Source organism: Rhipicephalus microplus, chromosome 6 (genome assembly GCF_043290135.1).
Source record: "Rhipicephalus microplus isolate Deutch F79 chromosome 6, USDA_Rmic, whole genome shotgun sequence".
NCBI classification, from domain to species: Eukaryota; Metazoa; Arthropoda; class Arachnida; order Ixodida; family Ixodidae; genus Rhipicephalus; species Rhipicephalus microplus.
Window position 1 is genome coordinate 142,185,977 of NC_134705.1, and position 21,339 is coordinate 142,207,315.

Genomic DNA, 21,339 nt, shown 5'->3' on the forward strand with positions numbered 1-21,339 from the left:
ATATTTCTTGTAGCGCCAATACGCGATCTTTAGAAATAGACGAGCTTTTTTGCTTTTCTTTTTTTTTCTGATCTCATAATGACCGACAAAAAGCATTAAACATTTCATTCTGATGTGAAAGATGGCGGTTAACTTCACTATCATCGACACTTTGTCAGTGATAGGTAACCCACAAGTGACTGTGGAATCCTAACTCATACCACTGCTCATACTAACGCGTGGTCGCCAACATTTAAAAAGCGCGCCTTCGAACCATACGTAAGTAGCTCCTCTTACCAAAAGGTCCGCCAACAACCTTTTTTAGTTTTCAAATTAACAATACAGTAAATTATAATTACGTTTACGCCTTTTAAATTTTTTTACGTTATTTATGCTTCACATAAGCTGCAAAAACGTAAAAAAATTATTTGAAAACACCCCTACTTGAGTGGCGCCATCACCATAATTCCGACGACCACCGCTACCCAAGTGACCGCAGATAATCCAGCAGGCAAGAGAAATCTAGGAGGCGTTGGTCACTGTAGCTCAGCTGCACGCGCGGCTACACCAAGCCGGCACCGTCAGCGTAGAAGGTGCAGTAAAATCATGGAGCAGTGCTGCACCTTTCGAATCGAATGGCAAGGTTCAGAGGTCGTCAATACTGCACCACTGAAAGGAATGGCAAAGTGCAGCACCTCGTGAACTGGTTCACGTGGTGCAGGCGAATCAAACGAGCCTTAGGTACATTAACCGAGTTTTTCTGCAAATTACTGTAGTTGCGAGTGCATCGGTGTCCTTTTGATTCCTTTTGTGTTTGTTTTCGTGCGCTGCTTTATAAGTAAACATGAACTATCACCAACTCGCCCAAATTTCAACGTTACTCTAAACTTAGCGGTGCCTATGGCAAGTAGTGGTTGCAGTGTGGCTACCATGATACAATATGGTTCCGCCCAAGGAGGATTACAGTTTAGAGGCTAGAAGGTTTAATTACAGAATAACAAGCTCGTCGATGATACAGTGAACTAAAAATATTGTCAGCTGTCTTTTAGCGCACCCTTGCTTGAACACTTCACACTCAGACAACGAGTGCCAGTTTTTGAACAACTCCGCTGCTTTCACTTGCTTCTCTTCGGAATTGAGCGTGTGCGAGTTGCGAGAAAAAGTGCGCGAAGTTTCATTCAGTGGCTTCGCATCTTTTGTGTGAACTACTTGCGCTGACAAATTGGTAAAGACTATCACTGAACAACCAAGTTACCTTGTAGGCCGTTAAAGGCAGTACCGACGCAACGCAACAAAGCACACAATGCTACCCTGAACAAGGAAGTCGGTTCTGCCGGATACTTCGTGGGATTCAGAGGTAGTGTTTTTATAGGTTACCGCGGTCGCCCGACAATAATGAAGCGAGTTCGAACCAAGCTGCGTCTACTGCCCGATTCCGCCTCAAGCGGCAGCTGTGACAGCAACGGCCTGCATGTCAGGATCAGCCGAAACGTCGCCGACGAGCTGTCGCTTGGCGATGGCACCACCGACGGTACTCTGGCGCTAGTCGCTCCCGAAAACGTCTCGCTCACGTACCCGGGCCTTTTCGTCAACTACGAGGTCGTGGACGATCGCGAAGTGCCGAGTTTGTCGTATTCCGGGACTAATGTCGCGCTCTTCGTCACTCGGGACTTCTTGAAGCGACGTCGAGGATGGGAAGATGGGCAAGCCGTGGACGTTCTGTGCGGAGTGCGGTGTCCGCGCCTGACCAAGGTGTCGTTGCTGGCGAGGAGCCCCGACGCGTACGCCAAGCTTAACAGCGCAGACCTGTGGGAGGTCCTGGGTGGAGGTGCCGGGAGAGACGGCGTATTGTGTCGCATGGACGACAGCCTTGCCGCCTTTGGTGGGGACACCGTGCTCGTGGTCGACTGCGAGCCGACGCGTCAGGGACTCATCGTTGCCGAGACGCAGGTGCTCTGTCTCGCGTCTTTGCTACGTGAATGTGGTGCTGGGGTAACACCGTGAAAGTCCTGCGCGCGTCGCTCTTTGGATTGCTTTGTGCCCACGACGTCAGTTGTGGTTGTTCATAGTTCTTATGCAGTTGTCTTCAATGAGGACGCAGCGTTAAGCTGAAAGGTTCACAAATGTAGCCCCTTGCAAATCGTTGAACAGTGTCATAGGGTAGGTGCACTTTAGATCGCACTTGAGCCTTAACCAGGTGCGATTGTCCTATCGTGATTGGCTCCTTTTTCACATATCGCCAGTTAGCAGCGCCTTTTGCAATGAGCCGCTCACTGCCGATGAATTCTCATCTGTATAGCCTTGACCAAGATCATAAGCCATATGAATGGATGGATGGATAAACTTTATTAGGTCCTTCAGAACGCGCTTTAGCAAGTTGCTGGCCGCTCCAACGTCAGAACGAAAAGACTGTTTCTCTGCTGCATCACAGGCTCGTTGGACTGCCCATTACTGTTGTTAACATCTGGAGGTGGTCATAGCAGCCTCCCATTTGGGCGGCGCGACGAATTCGCCTCAGTGTAAAGTCGTGTACCGCCAGAGCTTCTGTTCCCGATTGGCTATATCCGAGCATAAGGAACATGTATTAGTTAAATGTATTTCAGGATAAATCTTGGGTAAAAGCGCAGGGTTAGCCTTACCTGAAGTAGCCTGAGTGTCAGAGCCTGAGGTTTGCTTAATTTTTGGTATGGTGGAAGGTATTGTGTCCACGCCAAGTCAAATGTGTGACGAAAAACACTCTCAAAGATCCTTACCTTAATTACCCCAACTTGCTGGTCTCAATCGTTCTCTCAATGGATTCTACCATGTGTTGCATACCTAGTGTGGTGCACTAAACTGCAGGTAACGCACAGAGCTGAAAGCTAGTACAGCCACATAGAAAACAGGTCGGATCATTTGGGGCATTCACGTGCCGATATGCATGCAGACCGGTTGGCATTAGATCACTGAGTGGTGTGTGTTATAGAGACAAGTCAGGCATAAGAAATGAGCATGCATAGAATATGTATGATGCCAGTGTGGGTTAAGTGAGTGCTAGTTTTCTTTTCTGCCTATCTTCCTTTAAGCTCGCCACATACCCAATTAAGCAATTTACACCGGCTAAGTTCACTCAATAATGTGGAGTACAAGTGCATTTATTTCTACGGACATTCGAAAGGTAGCTACCATTGCTTCGTTATCTGAAGCACTGTTTTAGAAGCAATATATGTTATAACAATCTTTTGCAGTAGGCAGCGATGATGCTGAGCTATATTGCATGTTTGCGGCACAAAGCTGGTAAGCATATTGCAGTGAACACATCTCGAAAAGCAGGGACGGAGCAATGAAATGCAGCATTTGTGTTATAGCTTGCATCTCAATCTTCATTTATTAAGTCTCTTTTCTGGTCACCCATGCCTCAATATGAAAAATATCTAATACTACTATCACGTAGCACATTTTCAGTCGCACATTTGGATCAATATTGTTAGCCATGATCGGCTCGTTTGTGTAAATTGCGTGAAAAAGGACACTATTGAGGTGGAGAAAGTTGGCCAAGCTTTCACTTGATTGCGCTGAAAAACAGCTGTGCAGCGTTAATATCACAGAAGGAGCTTCATTGTTTCCAATATTCATTATAAGCACTTATCTGTTTCAGTGTAATACATTGGCGAGACTGCTCGAATTGATTTGGTTATGTTTGTTTGTTAATTGTTCTGTGTTCATTGCATTGTGCTTTGTACAGTACTGTACAGACGAAATAACACTTGTCTAGAGCAGCAGAATGCTTGGTTGCAAAGACTGTTGTTTTCTGCAGCTGCTACTTCACACTAGCTGCCAGCTTCCGTTCCTGCTTGAAATATAACACAAGGACCTAGCGCCTGGTATGACTAAGTTTGGTGTTGTCACGATGTGGGTCTCGGCATATTTAGTGTGGAGCACTCTAGGAGATTGGGCTGTTGCAGGCTGTGGCCGTATGTCGTTGTTGCTTGGTGTAGTGCAGGTGAAACCCCGTGCACTCACCTGGATATAAAAAAACCCGAATATAACGAAATGTCGATTATAACGAAGTAAGGAAGAAATAGTCTCGCAACAGTAATAGTGTTAGAAATGAACCTCTATAATGAGTTCTTGTATGTAACGGACCTACTTTTATGTTAAGATGCAACTAAGGAGGTTTGAGTGTACTGCATATCTAGGTCACCGTGTGCTCACACCAACGAGAGGTCTTTTTTCCTTTTGTTGTTTGAACGCCTTGATGATATTAAGTGTGAAGCACTTTAGGGGCTCGAGCTGTCATATCCTGGCGTTGCTTAGTGTAACGCAGGCAAAACTACCTATAAATATTGAAAAAGGCAGAAAGCAAGCAAATAATAGCAAGAGAGAGAAAGGAAGCAAGAAAATAGAGAGAAAATAGAACAAAAAAAAAACACGGGAATAACTGGAAAAGAGACAGACAGAGAATGGCGAAGAGACACAAAGGGGGCTGACCAACTCGGCAATTCCTTCGGGCTTAGCTCCACACGGGTGCAGCTTCCTTAATTTATTTTTTCTGCAATAAACCGCTACCATAGCAGTCGTTTGGGTGCTCTAGACACGTTTGATTCTGTTTGTACTTTCGGTGTACGCTGAGAACCCCGTCGGGTCAACATCAAACATGGTATCTTTAAGCGATAGCATTAAGGAGCTCGTTTCGCAGATATTGCGCTGTCGTAGTTGGCGCTGTTGGTTGTGAGCGACAAATCTCGTCCACGACATAAAAACTTGAGATATACGCAAGTAAAAGAAAGGATGAGATTTCCCGCTTTGAGTGAGCATCAAACCCAGGTCATTTTCCTGGAAATCAGGTGTTTCACCACACAGCCACGCATCTGCTTATAAATACAGTGGGAAGAACTTTCTCTGCTTGGAAATGCAGTGAAAATAGCCTTCACGCTTTACAAACTCGCCCGTCATGTATGCAGGCTTCACAATGCAACATGCACTGTCGCAGTAATATTGTGTGGTTCAAGCGTACATTGCCATCAAGAGTCGGAACAGGTGATTGTAACCACCTCGTGGTTTAAAGCCGGTCCCCCACTACAAAATACTCACACGTTATGGCACGTATTCTCTTAAGACCGCGCAGAGGGTGCATAGCAAGTTCGAAAACATTTCACGTGCATAATTGCTCGTAGTTCAAAGCATGCTACCCTTTACTCAGAATGCACCCAGGACAGAATATTGCTGTCGCGACCAAGTCCTGAAGGCAAAGCTTAAGGGTCCCCAAATTTTACAGCAAACAACTTTCCCTTGAGACGTTGAGTTTTAGCCAATCAAATTTTCTGCAGGTGGTGGTGATAAGGCCGCCGCTGGAATACACGCCTGCTGGTGACGGTGCTCCATGTGACGATGTTGTGAAGCTGGCGGGCACCATTTTGTACACCAGCCGCATTCTGCAGTCAACACATCGAGCCAAGCAGGACAGGTGGGTCGACTGAGTGATTTACAATCGATGAGGATTATGTAAGGTAAGGAGTGCAGTGCAGCGCTAACACCAGAGCAACTAAGAACCAATAACAAAGCACTGTCTTGAAACTGAAATTTTAATAGCATATACCCTCAATATTTACAAATAAAGGAAAAAACAAGGATTTAACACAGCAATAAGCAAAAATAACCCTCAATAATGCATTGAAAACAAAAAAAAAGAAACCATAAACACGTACGAAACTCTGTCAATGGGCCGACATATGTAAGGTGAGTTGGCGCACAATTATAAAAAACATTGACATGAGCAGGCTGTAACCACACGAGCACAAGTGCCATGTTTGTTTAATTTCAACCTTTCTGCCACTTTCCGTCACGATTTTTTTCATGAAAAATGAAGCCTTCAGTAGTTCCCAGGTCGTTTAGTCCCTGCTCCGATAAAAAAAATGAGATCTACTGAATTCTGCCGTGCAGCCACATTCGCTAAGTGTGAATCTATTAAAGAAAGAGTGTGGATAGTCTGCTAAGGATTTGCAGTGTTCTCTTTATTTAGTTTTGTACACGACTCAAACGGCATGCATGACACATTATTTTGCGTGACTTGCAAGATAAAACTGAACTTGATGGAAGTTTATCAACTGACATGGATTGCACGTACATTGTCTTTTTTTTCTTTTTTCAGAAAAAGCCCAATGCAGGAACCGAAACTAGGCTGTACTTCGCAGGAGCGTAAAGGTCATTTGGGTTGCTTTAGCTTCTGAAAGAGTTGGAATCAAAATGGGGCAATTTCTAATTGTAAGGCGAGGTCAAGAAGGAAGTTTCTAATTGAAAATAAGCCAAAGGCTGCGACTGTTTCAATCAAACTGGGCCATGCTCAGTAAACCAGCACTGCGTCAACAATCGTGACCAAAACAACCAACATGGTCTTATTCAATTTGTTTAATTTGGGTTCTAGTTGTTGCTATCGTGTCTACGTTCCACAATGATTTTTTGCAGGGTCAGTTGGTGCATACCTAAGGATGTAATGTTGGGCAAAACTTGAACTTAAAGAGTGAGAGGTCTTCATTCCGACTTATTTTTGCCAATAATTTTTTTTTTCTGAGTTGTATGCTACAGTGTAATGCCCTTCTTTCGCTCCAAGATGGTATGTTTGAAATAAAAGATGTATGAAATGGAGGTACAGTCGAAACCCTTCATAAGAGAAACTCATATAAGAGACAAATGGGTATAAGAGGCGCCAGTGTGCCTACAGTGAAATATGGGGAAAAGGAATGTGCATACGGGGTCCCCAGCTTATAAGAGACATCTCGTATAAAAGACAAGAATTGCTGCCCAGAGCATGCCTCTTATAATGGTGTTTAACTATATTATGGCACCAATCTATTCCTTGAAGAAGTGATCCAAAGTGGCATGGCATAAAACATGCTCCGAAGAAGAAGAGCTGGAGCACTTTTGGAGGCCTTCGGCAGATATTAAGAACAAAAAAATTGCTGCCAACAGTCTAGAATGGCGCACCCTTTGCCTGGAAAGATCACTCGCTCTTCAGGTCCACTTATCGCCATTACACTCAACGGAAGAACATGGATGATGTTAACTTTAGCGCAAAATAGTGCTACACCGTACATTCGAATCACTTTACACTTTTTTACGAGCTAATTCAAGCCCAAACGAAGTTTTCAAACCCATAAGAGCCGAATGCAAATTTTACTCCGCAATACTGACGATATTGAGCTGTATAGATGTTAGTTGCAATATACCGTACACTACTGAGCAAGAGCACACACCCGAGAAAGGGCCCCTCTTCCTTTTTGAGAGATATGAAATAAACACCAAATAAGAAGCAAATGACCAGTCCGTGACCGACCTAGCGCCCCCTTCCCGAATCCGGTCGAATTGTCCTTCACCGCTGGGGTGGCGCTCGCTTGGCATTTTACGGCAGGTAGGTGTAAGGTATTGATCAGTAAAGGAACATGCTGGCAACAAATGGTTTGAGCAGGCCTCACCGTGTTCTTGGTTGAAAAAAAGTGTTTCCGAGTTTCAATTGAAGTGCGTTTGGCTTTTTCTTAAGAAAAAAAAGAAAGAAATGTTTCATATTTCCTCGCCACTGGTGACATCTATAGTGTTGTACAACAACCATAGGGCCACATAATGGCAGGAGGGTGAAGATGTAAGCTTGCGATCAAAAATCAGTAAACAGGGTTTGTGTCGAGCCGGCTTTTTCAACAAGCGGACTTGTGTTCCTCACGGCTAGAACAGAACTGAGGTATGAACTGAACTGAGTGGTGCCCCTTCCAGCCTCTAGTGAAAACGTCGGCTCGACACAACCCCTGTTTACAAATTTTTCATTACAGGGCCACATGACACTTTATGTATTACTTTAACTGGCTCAAATGGTGACGTGCGCACACGTTTTAATTTCGTTGTTCGAAGTTGAAGAACTTAGCTTCACTAAACTGTGCACAGCTGCAGAGGGTCATACTGGTGAAGATATTACAGCATTTGACGAGTTGTGTGACGTACCTCTTCCTGGGAGCTATGTAGAACTTGCAATGTTTATTTGCTTTGAACGGATATGCTAGTGGATAACAAGTTGTCCTTCTGTCTTGAGCGGGAGATTTGATTCTATAAAGAAACGGGACAGGATGGCTGCCGAATAAATAGATTTTTGATTGCACTGTAATTAGGGTCATTCACTCAAGTATGCACAAATCGGCATATTACTACCTTCTTTTCTTGCAATAGTGTGTCAAGTGCTTTTGTATAAAGTGTAGTTTTAACACGTTCACTGACAGCTTACAATGATGCGCATCTGAAGGTCATATAGAGTGATGACTCTCTCAGACTGCTTATTAGGGAGGGCTTGATTAAAATTATTTCTGCTAGGCCAGTGTTCATAGCGATGGCATAATAGTAAATTATGCAATAACAAAGCAAACTCTTTAATTGGGAAAGTTTGGCATTGTACTTAGCATCATAAGTGTGATTCGCCGCCCTCAAGTAGGAAAACTAGGCAAATCCGTTTACTACTAAATATTCTCATGGTCGCTGAATGATCGCAGCACCAGAGTCCTTTGTACACTCGAAACTCATTATAATAAACTTGCATCTTACATGAAAATAAGTTCATTATATCAGAAAATTCGTTATCAATGTTTATTCTTAACACTAAATCTATTGTGGGACTATTTTTCACTTACTTCGTTATAACCGATATTTCGTTATATCTGGATTTGTTATATCGAGGTTTGGAGTGTAGTTAATTTTAGGATACTCTATGTCTTCTAGGCTATATTTGCCATTGATATTTTGTGTATGATATGAATGTCTTCACAAATCGATTTCTCAAGTTATCTAATCTTCAAAATTTTATGTTGGTTCTCCTTAAAATAGATTTAACTGACAATCTTAAAACTCGGGCTTACACTAGGAGCAACTTGCTTGCACATAACGAGAGGACAAGGCAGACCGTGTTACTTTCTGTCACTTGGGGAAGGACAGCGCAGTATTGTGCCTTTTCCACGCTGCAGGTCTGTGGCGGCAGGCATAGCCGCATCCGTACGGAGGCGTACTCCGGGGTTTCTGCGTGTCCACATCCTTCCCCAGTTACCTGAACACGAAATACCGACGACGGCTGACCCACTCAACTGTGTATTTCTTAGCCAGTCGACCATGGCTTCTCTAGGCTTGTCCGAGGGTTCCTGGGCTCAGGCATGGCTGGTGGAGCAGGGAGGCCGTGGCAGCCCTTCATCGGAGCCACAGCTCAAGTGAGTATTTGAAGCATGCTGTAGGAATAATGTAACATGCAACTCAGGCTAAATTGAGTTTTCACTGTGTCAAATTTTGCCCCTTGCATAAACTCCAGGAATCATTATTGTCAACGTAGAAAAAGTTACACATGATACCGGTCGTTTTCCACTAAAGTATCTCGACGTTGCTTGTTCATTTTGTTTGCAAGCACTCTATGTTCGCATGCCAGTAAATATGTCTGTCAAAGCGAAAAATGTCAGTTTTGCCACAAGGGCGAAACAATGAGTTCGAGAGTTTGATAGTAACAAATTACAATGAAACACGAAGCAAGGCAAGCAGCTCGAAACTTGAAGTGCGCTGCTCAAACACAAAACAGGATGCATGAAAAGAATGCACAGGCATTCACAGGATGAGACGATCACGAGGTAACAACTGTCACAGTTGTGATATCTTTGTGTTCGAGCAGTGTGCTGCAACTGTCGACTATGCACAACCAACTAGCCCCTACTCTGGCCCTTCTGGCTGGCAGCTCAGTCCTTTCACAAACGCGGACACTGCAGCAGGTGAAATAACCTTCATGTGCTGTACAACTTCAATGTAAACTTTGTGGTGAAAGTTTAGAATTTATGCACAAACTGCTCCCTTACGAAATATGCTTGTGCTCACACGAGTGACCACGCCCTCTAGGGCAAAGCACAGGTAGTACATGTAGGAGGCGTGCATGCATCTCGGCCCTGGCAAAAAACTAGCGGAGCAACGACCTTTAAAGCGGGCACTTTATGACATCTCACTGGTGGTAAACAGAACAGGCTGAAGCACCTCTGAACTGTGTACTGTGAGCGGTAAGCGTTGTGTATAAACAGCTGTGCATTGGTAGGCTGAAGGACATATGCTTCATGGCAGCGTCGTTTAATGCGATGTGCGGTGGAGCGAGAGGCCACAGATTCAAGTCCCCAGTCATGCAACTTCAGAAAACATTTCTCCTGAAATATTTTATTTTGTGGCTTCTATATACAGGAAAACCTCAGCGATACGAATCTCATGGGATCATCAAAAATCTTTGTATCATTCGAAATTCGTATCACCATAAAACACGGAAGATTAGTGTGACAAAAGAAAGTTGGCATAAGTTTTGATTTATTGTTTCTCAGTGCCGCAGTGACACCCTGAACAGCTGTGAATGATTGCCAATAAAGTTTTGAGGTGTCCACAATCGTACTTGCACTGGTAATTGATTGATTGATATGTGGGGTTTAACGTCCCAAAACCACTAAATGATTATGAGAGACGCCGTAGTGGAGGGCTCCGGAAATTTAGACCACCTGGGGTTCTTTAACGTGCACCCAAATCTGAGCACACGGGCCTACAACATTTCCGCCTCCATCGGAAATGCAGTACTTGCACTGGTAAACATATGGCACATGTGTAAGTGACAAACCAAATGTGTTGCGACCAACGACTGCTAGTGACCCCTTCCTAATCCTAGTGCGCTTTTCAAGCATGATGCAGGAGTACTGTGGCGAGAGTGACTTAAGAAGCACTTTACATGAAAACGAGACCATCTTAAAATTACTGTGCAATTTGCTGTTATTTTCTTATCAAAGTGGTGTTTGGGGTGCTTTTTGGCAGACTTACAGTTGTGCCTGCCCAATGGCGCATGCTCGTAATTCGGGAGTCTCACGTGCAATTCGGAGAGCCCGCACGTGTGCTCATAAGTTGCGAGGCCTAGCTCCTTCACCGAGAACCTCCGCTTCGTCTTTTGTAGTCGTTATCCACCTTTCAGGGGGCTTCATGATGGAGCTGCTGCCCAAGCATCAGTCTTGTTTCGTGGAATGTCTGATTGCAAGAACATGGCTTGCATCAACATGGCAGGCACGTGCGCAGTACGACGACGCTGCTGCCTCAAGCGCAGCAGCATGTGTCGATGTGTTGAAAAAATAAGCAGCAGGGAAAAAAAGCGAAATGCCAGCGCCACCTGTAACTTAAACTAGATGGTGCATTAAGGCCTCCAAGATTCGCGCTCAAAATCTCGGAGCCAACAATGCACCGCTGATGGTCGCGTAGCACGCATGTTTGCACCCATGCGTTATTGCTGCGTCTTCTTTTACAGTGTATGCAACGCCTGTTTGTGCCTGTGCACTAAAGCTGTATCAAGAATGGGGTTGGGGGGGGAGGGAAGAAATAATTTCACAACAGTCACACAGCTAATACATTGATGGCTAATGGGCCTTGCCTGGTACCCCTAAAAAATTCGTATTGAAATTCGTATGAGCTCTGATTTGATCACAGAGGATTTACTGTATTTGCATTCATATATGGACCATGATGGGACAGCAGTGTCGACGGTGACATCATAACCGGCCGAGAGTCCTTGTAATTGCTATCGCAATAAAATGCGCTACACTAAAAAACTCTTCTCTGAAGCTTCTTGATAGTCATAAACAAAACCGTGTCATTTTGTTAGGAGTACTTCACTAAAATCAATGTTGGCTCTGACGTTAGCATGAGAGTCAAAATTATGCCTATAGTACTATAGCACAAAATGTAGATGCTGGAAACAAAAGTAAATCCACTACTTAGCCCAAATTGTTTCGTTTCGATACTGTACATTATACATTCAGGCAGACTTTCATCCTGACTAGAATGATAGTTTTGTCATCAAATAAGATATTTAGATTTGATTAGATTAATAGCATTAACATTAATAAAAATGGCAAGTAGAACATACATCACGTTACACATGCAGTTTTAAAACAATACTGGTCAGAAGGTAGTGAGCTTTGAAATTCATCAGAGTTCTTGATACAACTTTATCGATCAAATGTGCAATGGGGACATCACACTCGCAAATAAATGCACTTGATATCGTGGAAGCCTTAGATGTCTCTCAGAACACAAAAACTGACTATCGGCGTCAGCAGTGTCTTGCATCGGTGGTGTCAGAGGGATGTGAACAATCATCGCTCGATGTCACCGATTGCGAAAGTTTGTGATGTCGCGTGACGGCATCGTCATATGACATCATTTCTTGGTTAGAGGTGTGCTGACCGTGGAGGCGTTTGTAACACCACGCTATGTGCATAAAGCTTTTCGAAGGGTTTTGGGGCAGAATCAATTGAATTGAATCAAGTTTATTCATTGACCAAGTAGAAAGTGACGATAGCTTTCACATTTTAGTTATTTTAGGTGAATGCATGAGGGATCGTGTGCGTTTTTTGGTTGTTTTTTAAAAGTGTATTAACGGAATTTCAAGACATTGCAAAAAGGACATTTTTCATATCCTTGCAAGTGTTAACCTTTGTCACACACCAGAGTCAACCAACACATATAAAATGCTTCTTTAAATTTTATTTTAAGGTTTTGTAATTGAGCATAAGCAAGCCAGTCCCACCGCAATGGACATTATCTCGTCGAGTCAACAGAGTCCCGTTGAGTTTGTGAACTCTGCATTTAGCATGCAGCCTAAATCACAGCAATTGCTGTTGGTGTCACTGTAGACAATGCACTCATCGTTCTTTACGTGTACTACGAGCGGATGGCAGATCTGCCTCTAGCACATCGTGAATGGCTGTCTTCTCGTGATGTCACACTGCCATGGCACGGCATGGAGAAGCTGCCTCTTTAAGGGAACGGTATTAAAAATATATGCAATGTATTCCCAGGCACCACAGGGTTCTCGAAACTCGTGTTTTTGATGGTTCCTGACGCTGATGGTTGCCGCGCTATCGCAGCAACGATCAGCGTGCGGCTTGTGTCCCCACAGTTGGCGGGAGCTTCTACGCGTTGTGTTCTTTACAGGATAAAACGGTGCCAGAAGTGTACCTGGAGCGGCAGTGTTCTCTTACACCAGGGTTTTTAAGAATTACTACTGTGCCCGCACTGCAGGAAACTTGGTTACTCAGCAAGTGCATGTTTATTACAACTAATCGTGCTTCTAAAAGTGCTAGCCTTGCTTTGTAAAACAATAGAATACGTTGCTATCGCTTTCATTGCTTCGCCCTTTTTGTGAACCTGTGACTTTTATCGTGAACATTGACTGAAAGCTCAAAGGAAGGCTTGCATGTCGCGGGAAGCTGCATCACAAGTTTACCACGCTTCTGCTCTCCTTGGCTCTACTCTCTGGTGGTGCAGACGCTTGGTGGCAATCTGGAAGGTAGAGAGGCTGCACGTGATGGAGAGTGAGCTGGCAAGTGGCATCACGCAGCAGGACGCAGCGTTCCTGAGCCCCCATCTCTGGTTTCACCTGCACGACCGGGACAAGCCTGCGCTACTGGTCCGGCCCACGGCACGATTGCACTTGGTACACACTTATGCCCCATGTCATGCTTTTATCAGTTTTTGATATTTTGCAAGAGAGCAGACTTTGGTCTAGTTGGTTTGTTACGTTCTACGAAGCCAAAGCGCTGATGAGACGAGGACAACGGGAAGAGTACAGGACTTTTTGGTATGAAAATTGTAGCTGATTGTAAGGTGCACTTTTTAAACACTACTTTTGGGTAGCAGCATGACACCGTTTTAGATGACCAAGGAACTTGGTGCGTAGGGTTGCCACCTGTCGTATTTTAGACCGCCCGGCTGGTTTTTTAGACAGCGGGCCCATTGCAGATCTACTCTGACTGGCATTGGCTGTTTATTAATATTTTTTTGTGGTAATATTGCAATTATTTATTTTTGGGGTGTTTCGCGAGCGTCAGTTCAACAATTACAACGGTAAATATTTATAGTCAATCACTAAAACTTTTACACTATTGGTCTACCACAATCTGGGATCCCTTGAAGCGTTGCAATCATTGGAATATTGTTTTGTGTTTATGGTTAATGAATTTGTGACATTTTCGTGGCATATGCAGTCTATACATTTAAACATTCGTTTCTGCCTGTAATGCCACTGGCCTGTTGGATTCAGACGCAAGGAAGAGACTTTTATGGACAAAGTATTGCGGTTCCTTTTTCAGTGCAGCACATTCAGAGTAATAATCGAAGCGTCATACGTGGGTATATTTATGCCAGCAATAAGATTACAGTAGGCTCGCAATAAACGAAACTCCTGCTAAGCGAAACATATTTTCTCGTCCTTTCAGATTCCGTTTAATGAGAGTATACAGTTGGTTATCTCAGTTTGCTATTTTTGTTTGTTCATTAGGTGTATTTTTCTCAAGGAAAGCAATGTTATATTAAATGGCACTGCATGCACAAGACTTAACAGCGTCTATTGTTCAGCATTAGTTTAAATTCCTGATAAATTATCCTGTAAGTTCTGTAAGTTGAGTTGTCGTTGCTCCGCCCATGTTTGTGTACGCCAGGCATACTGAGTATGTGTATGAAGCTGATACAATTCATGTTAGCAGGACCCGCGGCGTTGCCTTGCAGCTCTTCACAAGAGATTATCTGTTATATAGCTAAATATGCCTTTTACCGGTTATGTTCAGAATTTATTTGCATTATTCGGGACGTGGATTAATTGACAGAGACATGCATGCCATAATTTTCAAGCTGACTTGTGAAAGCGAACGTACTGATTTCGAAAGCACCGATTGGTGCGTTGAAGCAGAGCTATGACCGAGCGGAGGCCTATTGAACAATTCTAGTGCTGATGATGAGAGCATGAAGTTTGGATGTAATTATCAATGCATTGGTAATGATGATCAACATATATAAAAAAATATGTCGAAGTAAACCTCTGGGCAAGCAAATGGGCCTTGAATGTTGATAATGATGGTGATAATAAAAGTGTTCAACACGACGATTAGTGTGCTGGTTATAGTGCTAATGAATGATGACGATGAAAGTGTTGAATCAAAGCTGTTCGAAAGGGGCCACGTGACTGTTTATGATGATGAAGGCATTGATTATGGTAAGTAGGGGTGATGGTAATGGTTGATGCATTCAAACTGAGCCGTCAGTAGCCAAAGTTCTCTTGTATAAAAAAAAAAAAAAAGATGATGGACCAAGCGTAAATAGTATTCTCAGCGTCCACGTGTGGACTCTTGTTTCCTTTTTGGTCTAAAGCTACATTTTCTAAATTTTTTGTTTATTCCCACTTTCGTATGTATTGTCAGTGCACATATGCAAAAAAAAATTATTTCTTGTGCAACTTGATTGCCTATGGGATGCAAAGGCTTAGGCAGCCTTTACGAATAATGTCAAGCAACTAGTCTAACTGGTGCTCTATTTCAGTGCTATTTCTTTGGCAAGATTATTTCAGATGACTCCAGAGCTGATTGTGTGACTGTTCAAAGAAAAAGACTTGTGGGAATGTCAGTGAGCAAATACATAGCCGATGCAGGTGTCCTTCTCTTGTGGTGATACAAGCTAAGCTACTCTAAATAGTTACAGTTGGTGCTTGTGGGACATTGTGTAGGAACAGTTTGATTAAACAGAACAAAGGTGTTCATATATACACACGTTTCTGTTGGGTAGCATTAAAGAAATTGTAATACTTGTGTAACCGTAATCGGTTTCGCCATTGTTTTTCATACCTGTTTCATTGCATACCAATCAGTTGCTGACAAAAGCAACTGTGCACAAGTTTTCACAAAGTATCTATTCCCCTTTCTAGAAGCTACACTGCAGCACCTTCAGGATTGGTCCTGCTTTTAATCGTACGGGCTTTAATGTTCTTTCAATAAAGCTTAACAAATCAGTCATCGTACTGCTGTGTCCATCATGCAGCCGTTACATGTCGCGCACAAATGTGTGTGCCTCTTTGTTAATGCTCTGCAGGACGCTGAATGATCCTGGCTTGCCAGTTACGTGCAAAATAGTCGGTGTCTCATTAATTTGCAAATTGTGCGAGATCCGCGAAATGCATTTCTTTTTTGATTTTTTGACGCCCTCTCTGCTGCACAGGAGGCGTTGGAAGGTTCCACCAGCAAGGGCAGTCCACCAGCGTCGGCTCAAGAGTTCAACCTGGCCATCGTACGAAGCCCCCTTTACAGCCACACTATCGAGTGCACAGCATTACTCAAGGAGCACTTCTCGAGACCACGGTAAGAGTGCACCTGCTTGTAGTTACAATACAGAATACTTCACGTCTGCATACAGGCCTTTAGGTGTATACACTCTGCAAAGTAATTCGAATTAATGTGTCATCATAGTTTGCTTAAACCGGCCCTGCAACAATTGTCCAAGTAATCGTCCAATGGCTCGTTCATTGCCTCACATATCCACTGCCACAAAAATGTTCACGGCCAAAGCTGCATTGGGGTTGAAGGAAATGACTAGGCAGCAAGAAGTTACATCTGTTTGTCAGCTTGCGTCATGACCTTTAGTGCTTTTTCTTTTCTTCATAGAGCACTTGGCTTTCAGCGTGGTTGCGAGTGTGTGCATGGGCATGTCCGACGTGCGCGCGCTCGCAATCACGTTTTTTGGCAGCTGCAGGTACTATGCAACTCCCAATACTCAAGTCAGCCACTGGCCATGGGCTTTGGGTGTATGGCATCATTTGTTGAGACGAGAGGAATTGAGTTCTTGCTGACTTTAAGAAGTAATTGCAAATTCCAGGCAGCTTGATTGGCTCTAATGTCTGACTCACATGTTCTCCAGAAGCTTTGACTATTGACTGGTGGTGTTTTCGGATGACGCTGAAAAACTGCAAGGCCCCTGTAAGCAACTGCCCGAAGCAACGTTCTGTACGAGTTGGTGGTTATGGTGTATGGGGTCTGAAAGTTATCCGCGCTTATTGAACATGTGGATTGAGCAATACACATGGTTGTTTATTGTCATATTTTACAATGGCAAGCTCGGCAGTCGAATTCGATGCACTACTGGTCACACGACAAATATTCTAATATGACAACAGTACAACACTCATAGAATATAAGATACGATTAACCACAAATGCAGTGTCGCCGACATCTGACTCGTCACGAAGGCCTGTGGTCCCGAGCTGTGAAATCGTACCCACAGACCTCGCCGAATGCTGTCCGTCGCTGACCACACCAAACCCTAAACGGGAGAAAGACATCTTCTCCAAGCGGCCGAATAACCGTGCTTCCACCAAGCAGCCTTACCTAAGCCAACGTGTGACCAGAGCATTATCTCTCACTCAACGACAAAACTGACTGCGACTAATGGTGCATTCAGGCGACAGACTAAATCTAGATTTGCCGTGGACGCGGACGGCTGTCCGCGTCCACGACAAATCCGGACGGCTAATCCACCTGTAGGCGCATCCACACGGCGGACACTTCATAGGAGAGAACAGCTGGATTACGTTCGACTGCAACTTCTGCGCTCACCTGTGCCCACTGTCAGTAGGCTGGTTTGAGAGTATTAAACATGTAGGCCGACAATGTGAAGCCCACCAAGCATTGCCGAATAAGGTCGACAACTGTAATTTCTTTCAGTGAAAACGGCGTTGCTGGCGGAATAGCTAGGTGGAAAGAGAAATCTGCTTTACAAAAAGCTGCTGAAGACTTACTTTGCCACTGTTGCGCGTGGAGCCTGCATATGAAGGGAGGATGCTGTGATGTGCCAATATCAGCAGGCTTTTTCTTTTGTAGTCAACAGGTAATCACCGAGCGCATTGCGCTTGTGCACATTACGTCTCCTTCTCTTGGTTCGCATCTTGGCCTTAAAGTTGGTGCGCAGACATGGGCCATGTTCCGAGATTTAGTAAGCACTTGATAAATGTAAAGATGTGGCTTGCTGAATAATACACCTCATTATGATACACCTAATTAACAAGCTGCTAGATAACCTCTCACTAATTAATTGTGTCATGGCATCGATTATGTGACACTGTTAATTTTTTGTTATGTGAGAGGAACGTGTCGTAATTTCTCCTGTAACCTCTCAACATTGCAGCTACATCTGCAATGGGGATATTGTCACCATCAACCTCCGCGGTGAGTCACCTCGGCCTTCTTTCCTCTTCACTCGGACAACCTTTGATATCTAACTAGGGCAAAAAATTACTAACAACTATGATACATCAGGCACTAAACTAGAGGCCACTTTTACGTCTTGGTGTTTGTAAATGTTGTATTTTATTCACTTTCTGTTTGTCGGTTAGGTCTCATAATTCCAAACTGTGAAGTGGAATCTCAATTATAAGTCCTCCAGTTTAGCGATGACCCGCATTTTACGATTAATCGACTTGGTGCCGGCATAATCCCGCTAGAATTAATGTATTAATTATTAGAAACCTCAATTATTTGACACAATTTTATGCTGACCTCGCGTCTTACCAGGACTTTCGGATAACATCCGAGAAAAAAATATTACCTTTCTATTACTCAAATCTAAAGCTAACCAATTGGCTGGTGCAAAGTAAAAACTTACGTGCCCCTAGGTTGACAATCAGAAAAGTAGAAAGAGTGAGACGGTGTGTTTTCTTAGAATGAAAGATTTCTTCTGTGAGTTCATCTCCTTTTGTGATCGTGTTTTCCTGGCTTTCTCCCAGGTAAGCCTCGATGGTGTGCATATTCAGAGTCACCACATATACAAGTTGTATCCACATCTGCAACCTTTGAATTCGAAGTTTGTGGGTTCTGATACCAACAAAAATGGTGGTTTTTCACCCACTTTTCTTTGTTTCAATTTAATTCACAATCATTACATTACATTTAAACAACCACAAAAAAAAGTTTCCCTCAGCTTTCCTTGTCTTTAATTGTGTGTTGGTTTCATTTGTTGTTTACAATAAAGAAGAGCCTTCATTCCTTCATTTCGTTCATTCATAGCGAGCGTCTCGTTCTGGCAGAATTAATTCCTTCAAGTGGTATGTGAAGTGGTATGTATTATTGGTCAGCTGCCAGCTCCTAATAAGATTACGTGCTACGTGACATCAACAGGCAAAAAATGAGTGTCCCACACTCGCCCCAATGGCAACAGGGGGCGCTGACTGAGGCTCCCACATTCAAAATGCACACAAATACATACCCCATAAAGTGGATGACAAGATATCCATCGTGGTAGCTCAGTTGGTAGAGCATCAGACGCGTTATTCGAAGGCTGCAGGTTCGGTCCCTGCCCACGGGAAGTTATCGTTTTGTCCACTTTTCCTTCTTCACAATTGTGTTACAATTACTTCCGATAACATCCCCTATACTTTCCTTGGCATAATTGTTTGCATATTCTCATTAACGCTGTATCTAACACAGGAAAACGAGCCCTTCAATTTACTCTTTCCTTCAACTGCTGAACAGGAAAGACAGCCGATAAACGAGACTGTGGGTGTTGTTTAATCATCAGAGCTCCGGCAATTTCATGGCTGTGTGGAGCCATGTAATGTATGTACTTTAGAAGTACGAGAGTGTTTAGTCTTGTGTGGGAATTACGGAAGGACATCTTTCTCTCTTGTTCTCAGGTTCACCATGCTATGAGGAGTACCTCCCGGATGGCTCATCGCAGAGGTACGCGGTGTTCTTTGTTTGACTTTGTTTATAGATCGTATAGACGTCTCTTGTGCATTGAAAACCTGTTTGCATTGCTGGGTGATGGGAGGAAGCTGTAGGAACATCTCAGCCGTTCCCTGCAATGCTGTAAAGGCAGTGGGCGGTGAGGGCTATGTGGGCGAGCTACTGGTTCAGGTTGTACCTGTTGCTTTAGCACCACAGAACCATTTCTCAATCTGGTTTGCTCTTATCGGCGGCATATGTTTGCAGCTTCTTGCCAGGCATCATTATACACATAAATGTTGATATAACAAATTAGGATATAATGAATTTTCATTTATAATGAAGTAAGTTAATAGCTTTGTCATAGATACAGTGTTACATGTAAATATTTGTAACAAGTTTTCAGATATAATGAAGTATTTTCGTGGCAGATGTGACTTTGTTGTAATGAGGCTTGAGTGTAGCAATTTTCTATGCAAAAAAGGATGCTGGAAATTTGTGCCTCGAGGCAAACTGTGTCGTTACCAAGGTAACGCTTTGTTGCTAGCTCCTTGCATTTCGCTTGACAAATCACGTGTCTCGAGTCTCGGCTATCGTTTCTTCAGTAGCTGAGTGCAGGGCTTGTGTTTACAATAAAGAACCACTGATGTCAGTGGTATTGTGTGGCCCTTCAAATTTTCTTCTAAAATCTTTCGAAAATTCTTTTCCAGGAATCATGTTGTGTTCTTCAAAGCCACCCAGCTGCTTGGCCCCGACAACGGTGGGCCCGGTTATTTCTGCGACACCAACACCAGGCTTTACCAGGTGAAGTTCTCGTCATGACCTTCATCTGCTGGTGTGCGTTATTGCTGTATTCTAGTCTGTGGCAGACCACGACATAAACCGTTTCGGCAGTGAAAAATGGTGCGTGTCCTGTTTTGAACGTGACGGCCGAGCTCCTAGCACATTAATTAAACATGGTCTGTGAAGCCTTCTTCAGGTGAGTGCCACAGTCCGGGCACAAAAGTATGGATACTGTATATATAAGTACATCCATTAGCCATTTTCATTCATTCGGTGTTAAAGTCTTGTGGCTAAAAAAAGAAAATATCTGGGTTTTTACGTCCCAAAACCAGGATATGAATATGAAAGACGGTAGGGGGCTCCGGAAATTTCGACCATCTGGTGTTTTTTAATGTGCAATGACGTTGCACGGTACACCGGCCTCTAGCATTTCACCTCTATGGAAACGCAACCGCCGTGGCCAGGATTGAAGCCTTGATCTCGGGGTCAGCAGCCAAGCACCCTGCTCCACCACGGTGGACGTTTGAGTTTTGTTATGACAACACAGTGATACATAGCTGATGCTGCCTCATGTCAACGCTGCCTCATGACACGACGTACACAGGACTAAGTGGTTACTACATGTGGTTGTACAACGCCATTCACTGTTGAATGGAAGTAGGGGCCGATGTATTGTGCAGTGTCAGCGCACGTTAAAGAACGCCAGAGTGTCAAAATTTCCGCAGCCCTCCACTACGACGTCTCTCAAAATCCTCTCGTCGTTTTGGGGTGTTAAAATCCAAATATTATTATTATTACTCTTAAATGGACCATGCAGTGAGAATCCTTCGTTAGGTTCCCAGTTTAGACTTTACATGAAGGCCCACTAAATTAATATTTCATGTGACTATATTAACTGCAATTGGTGAAGGTTGGTTAACATTTCATGTGACTATATTAACTGTAACTGGTAAAGGTTGGTTAACATTTCAGTTACTCTAAGGTAGTAGCTGGATTACCAGCCAGTTACCAAATTTACTTGACTGTAATGCGACCACGA

General features: G+C 43.7%; 1 protein-coding gene across 4 annotated transcripts in view; it reads left to right on the forward strand.

Annotated features, from left to right (window-relative positions):
• Positions 1-21,339, forward strand: part of LOC119167286 (peroxisomal ATPase PEX6) — a 95,380-nt gene that overhangs the window by 30,036 nt on the left and 44,005 nt on the right. Inside the window, exons 1-8 of one of the 4 annotated variants that reach the window (XM_075866769.1) lie at positions 695-1,929; positions 5,289-5,425; positions 8,955-9,191; positions 13,306-13,474; positions 16,024-16,163; positions 17,983-18,023; positions 19,487-19,532; positions 20,228-20,321. In XM_075866769.1, the coding sequence (XP_075722884.1) occupies positions 1,375-1,929; positions 5,289-5,425; positions 8,955-9,191; positions 13,306-13,474; positions 16,024-16,163; positions 17,983-18,023; positions 19,487-19,532; positions 20,228-20,321 (1,419 nt within the window). In that variant the 5' untranslated portion in view covers positions 695-1,374. Of the gene's footprint in view, positions 1-694; positions 1,930-5,288; positions 5,426-8,954; positions 9,192-12,561; positions 12,807-13,305; positions 13,475-16,023; positions 16,164-17,982; positions 18,024-19,486; positions 19,533-20,227; positions 20,322-21,339 lie in introns of those variants that run through there. The other 3 variants (XM_075866768.1, XM_075866770.1, XM_075866771.1) reach the window with 3 other exon arrangements.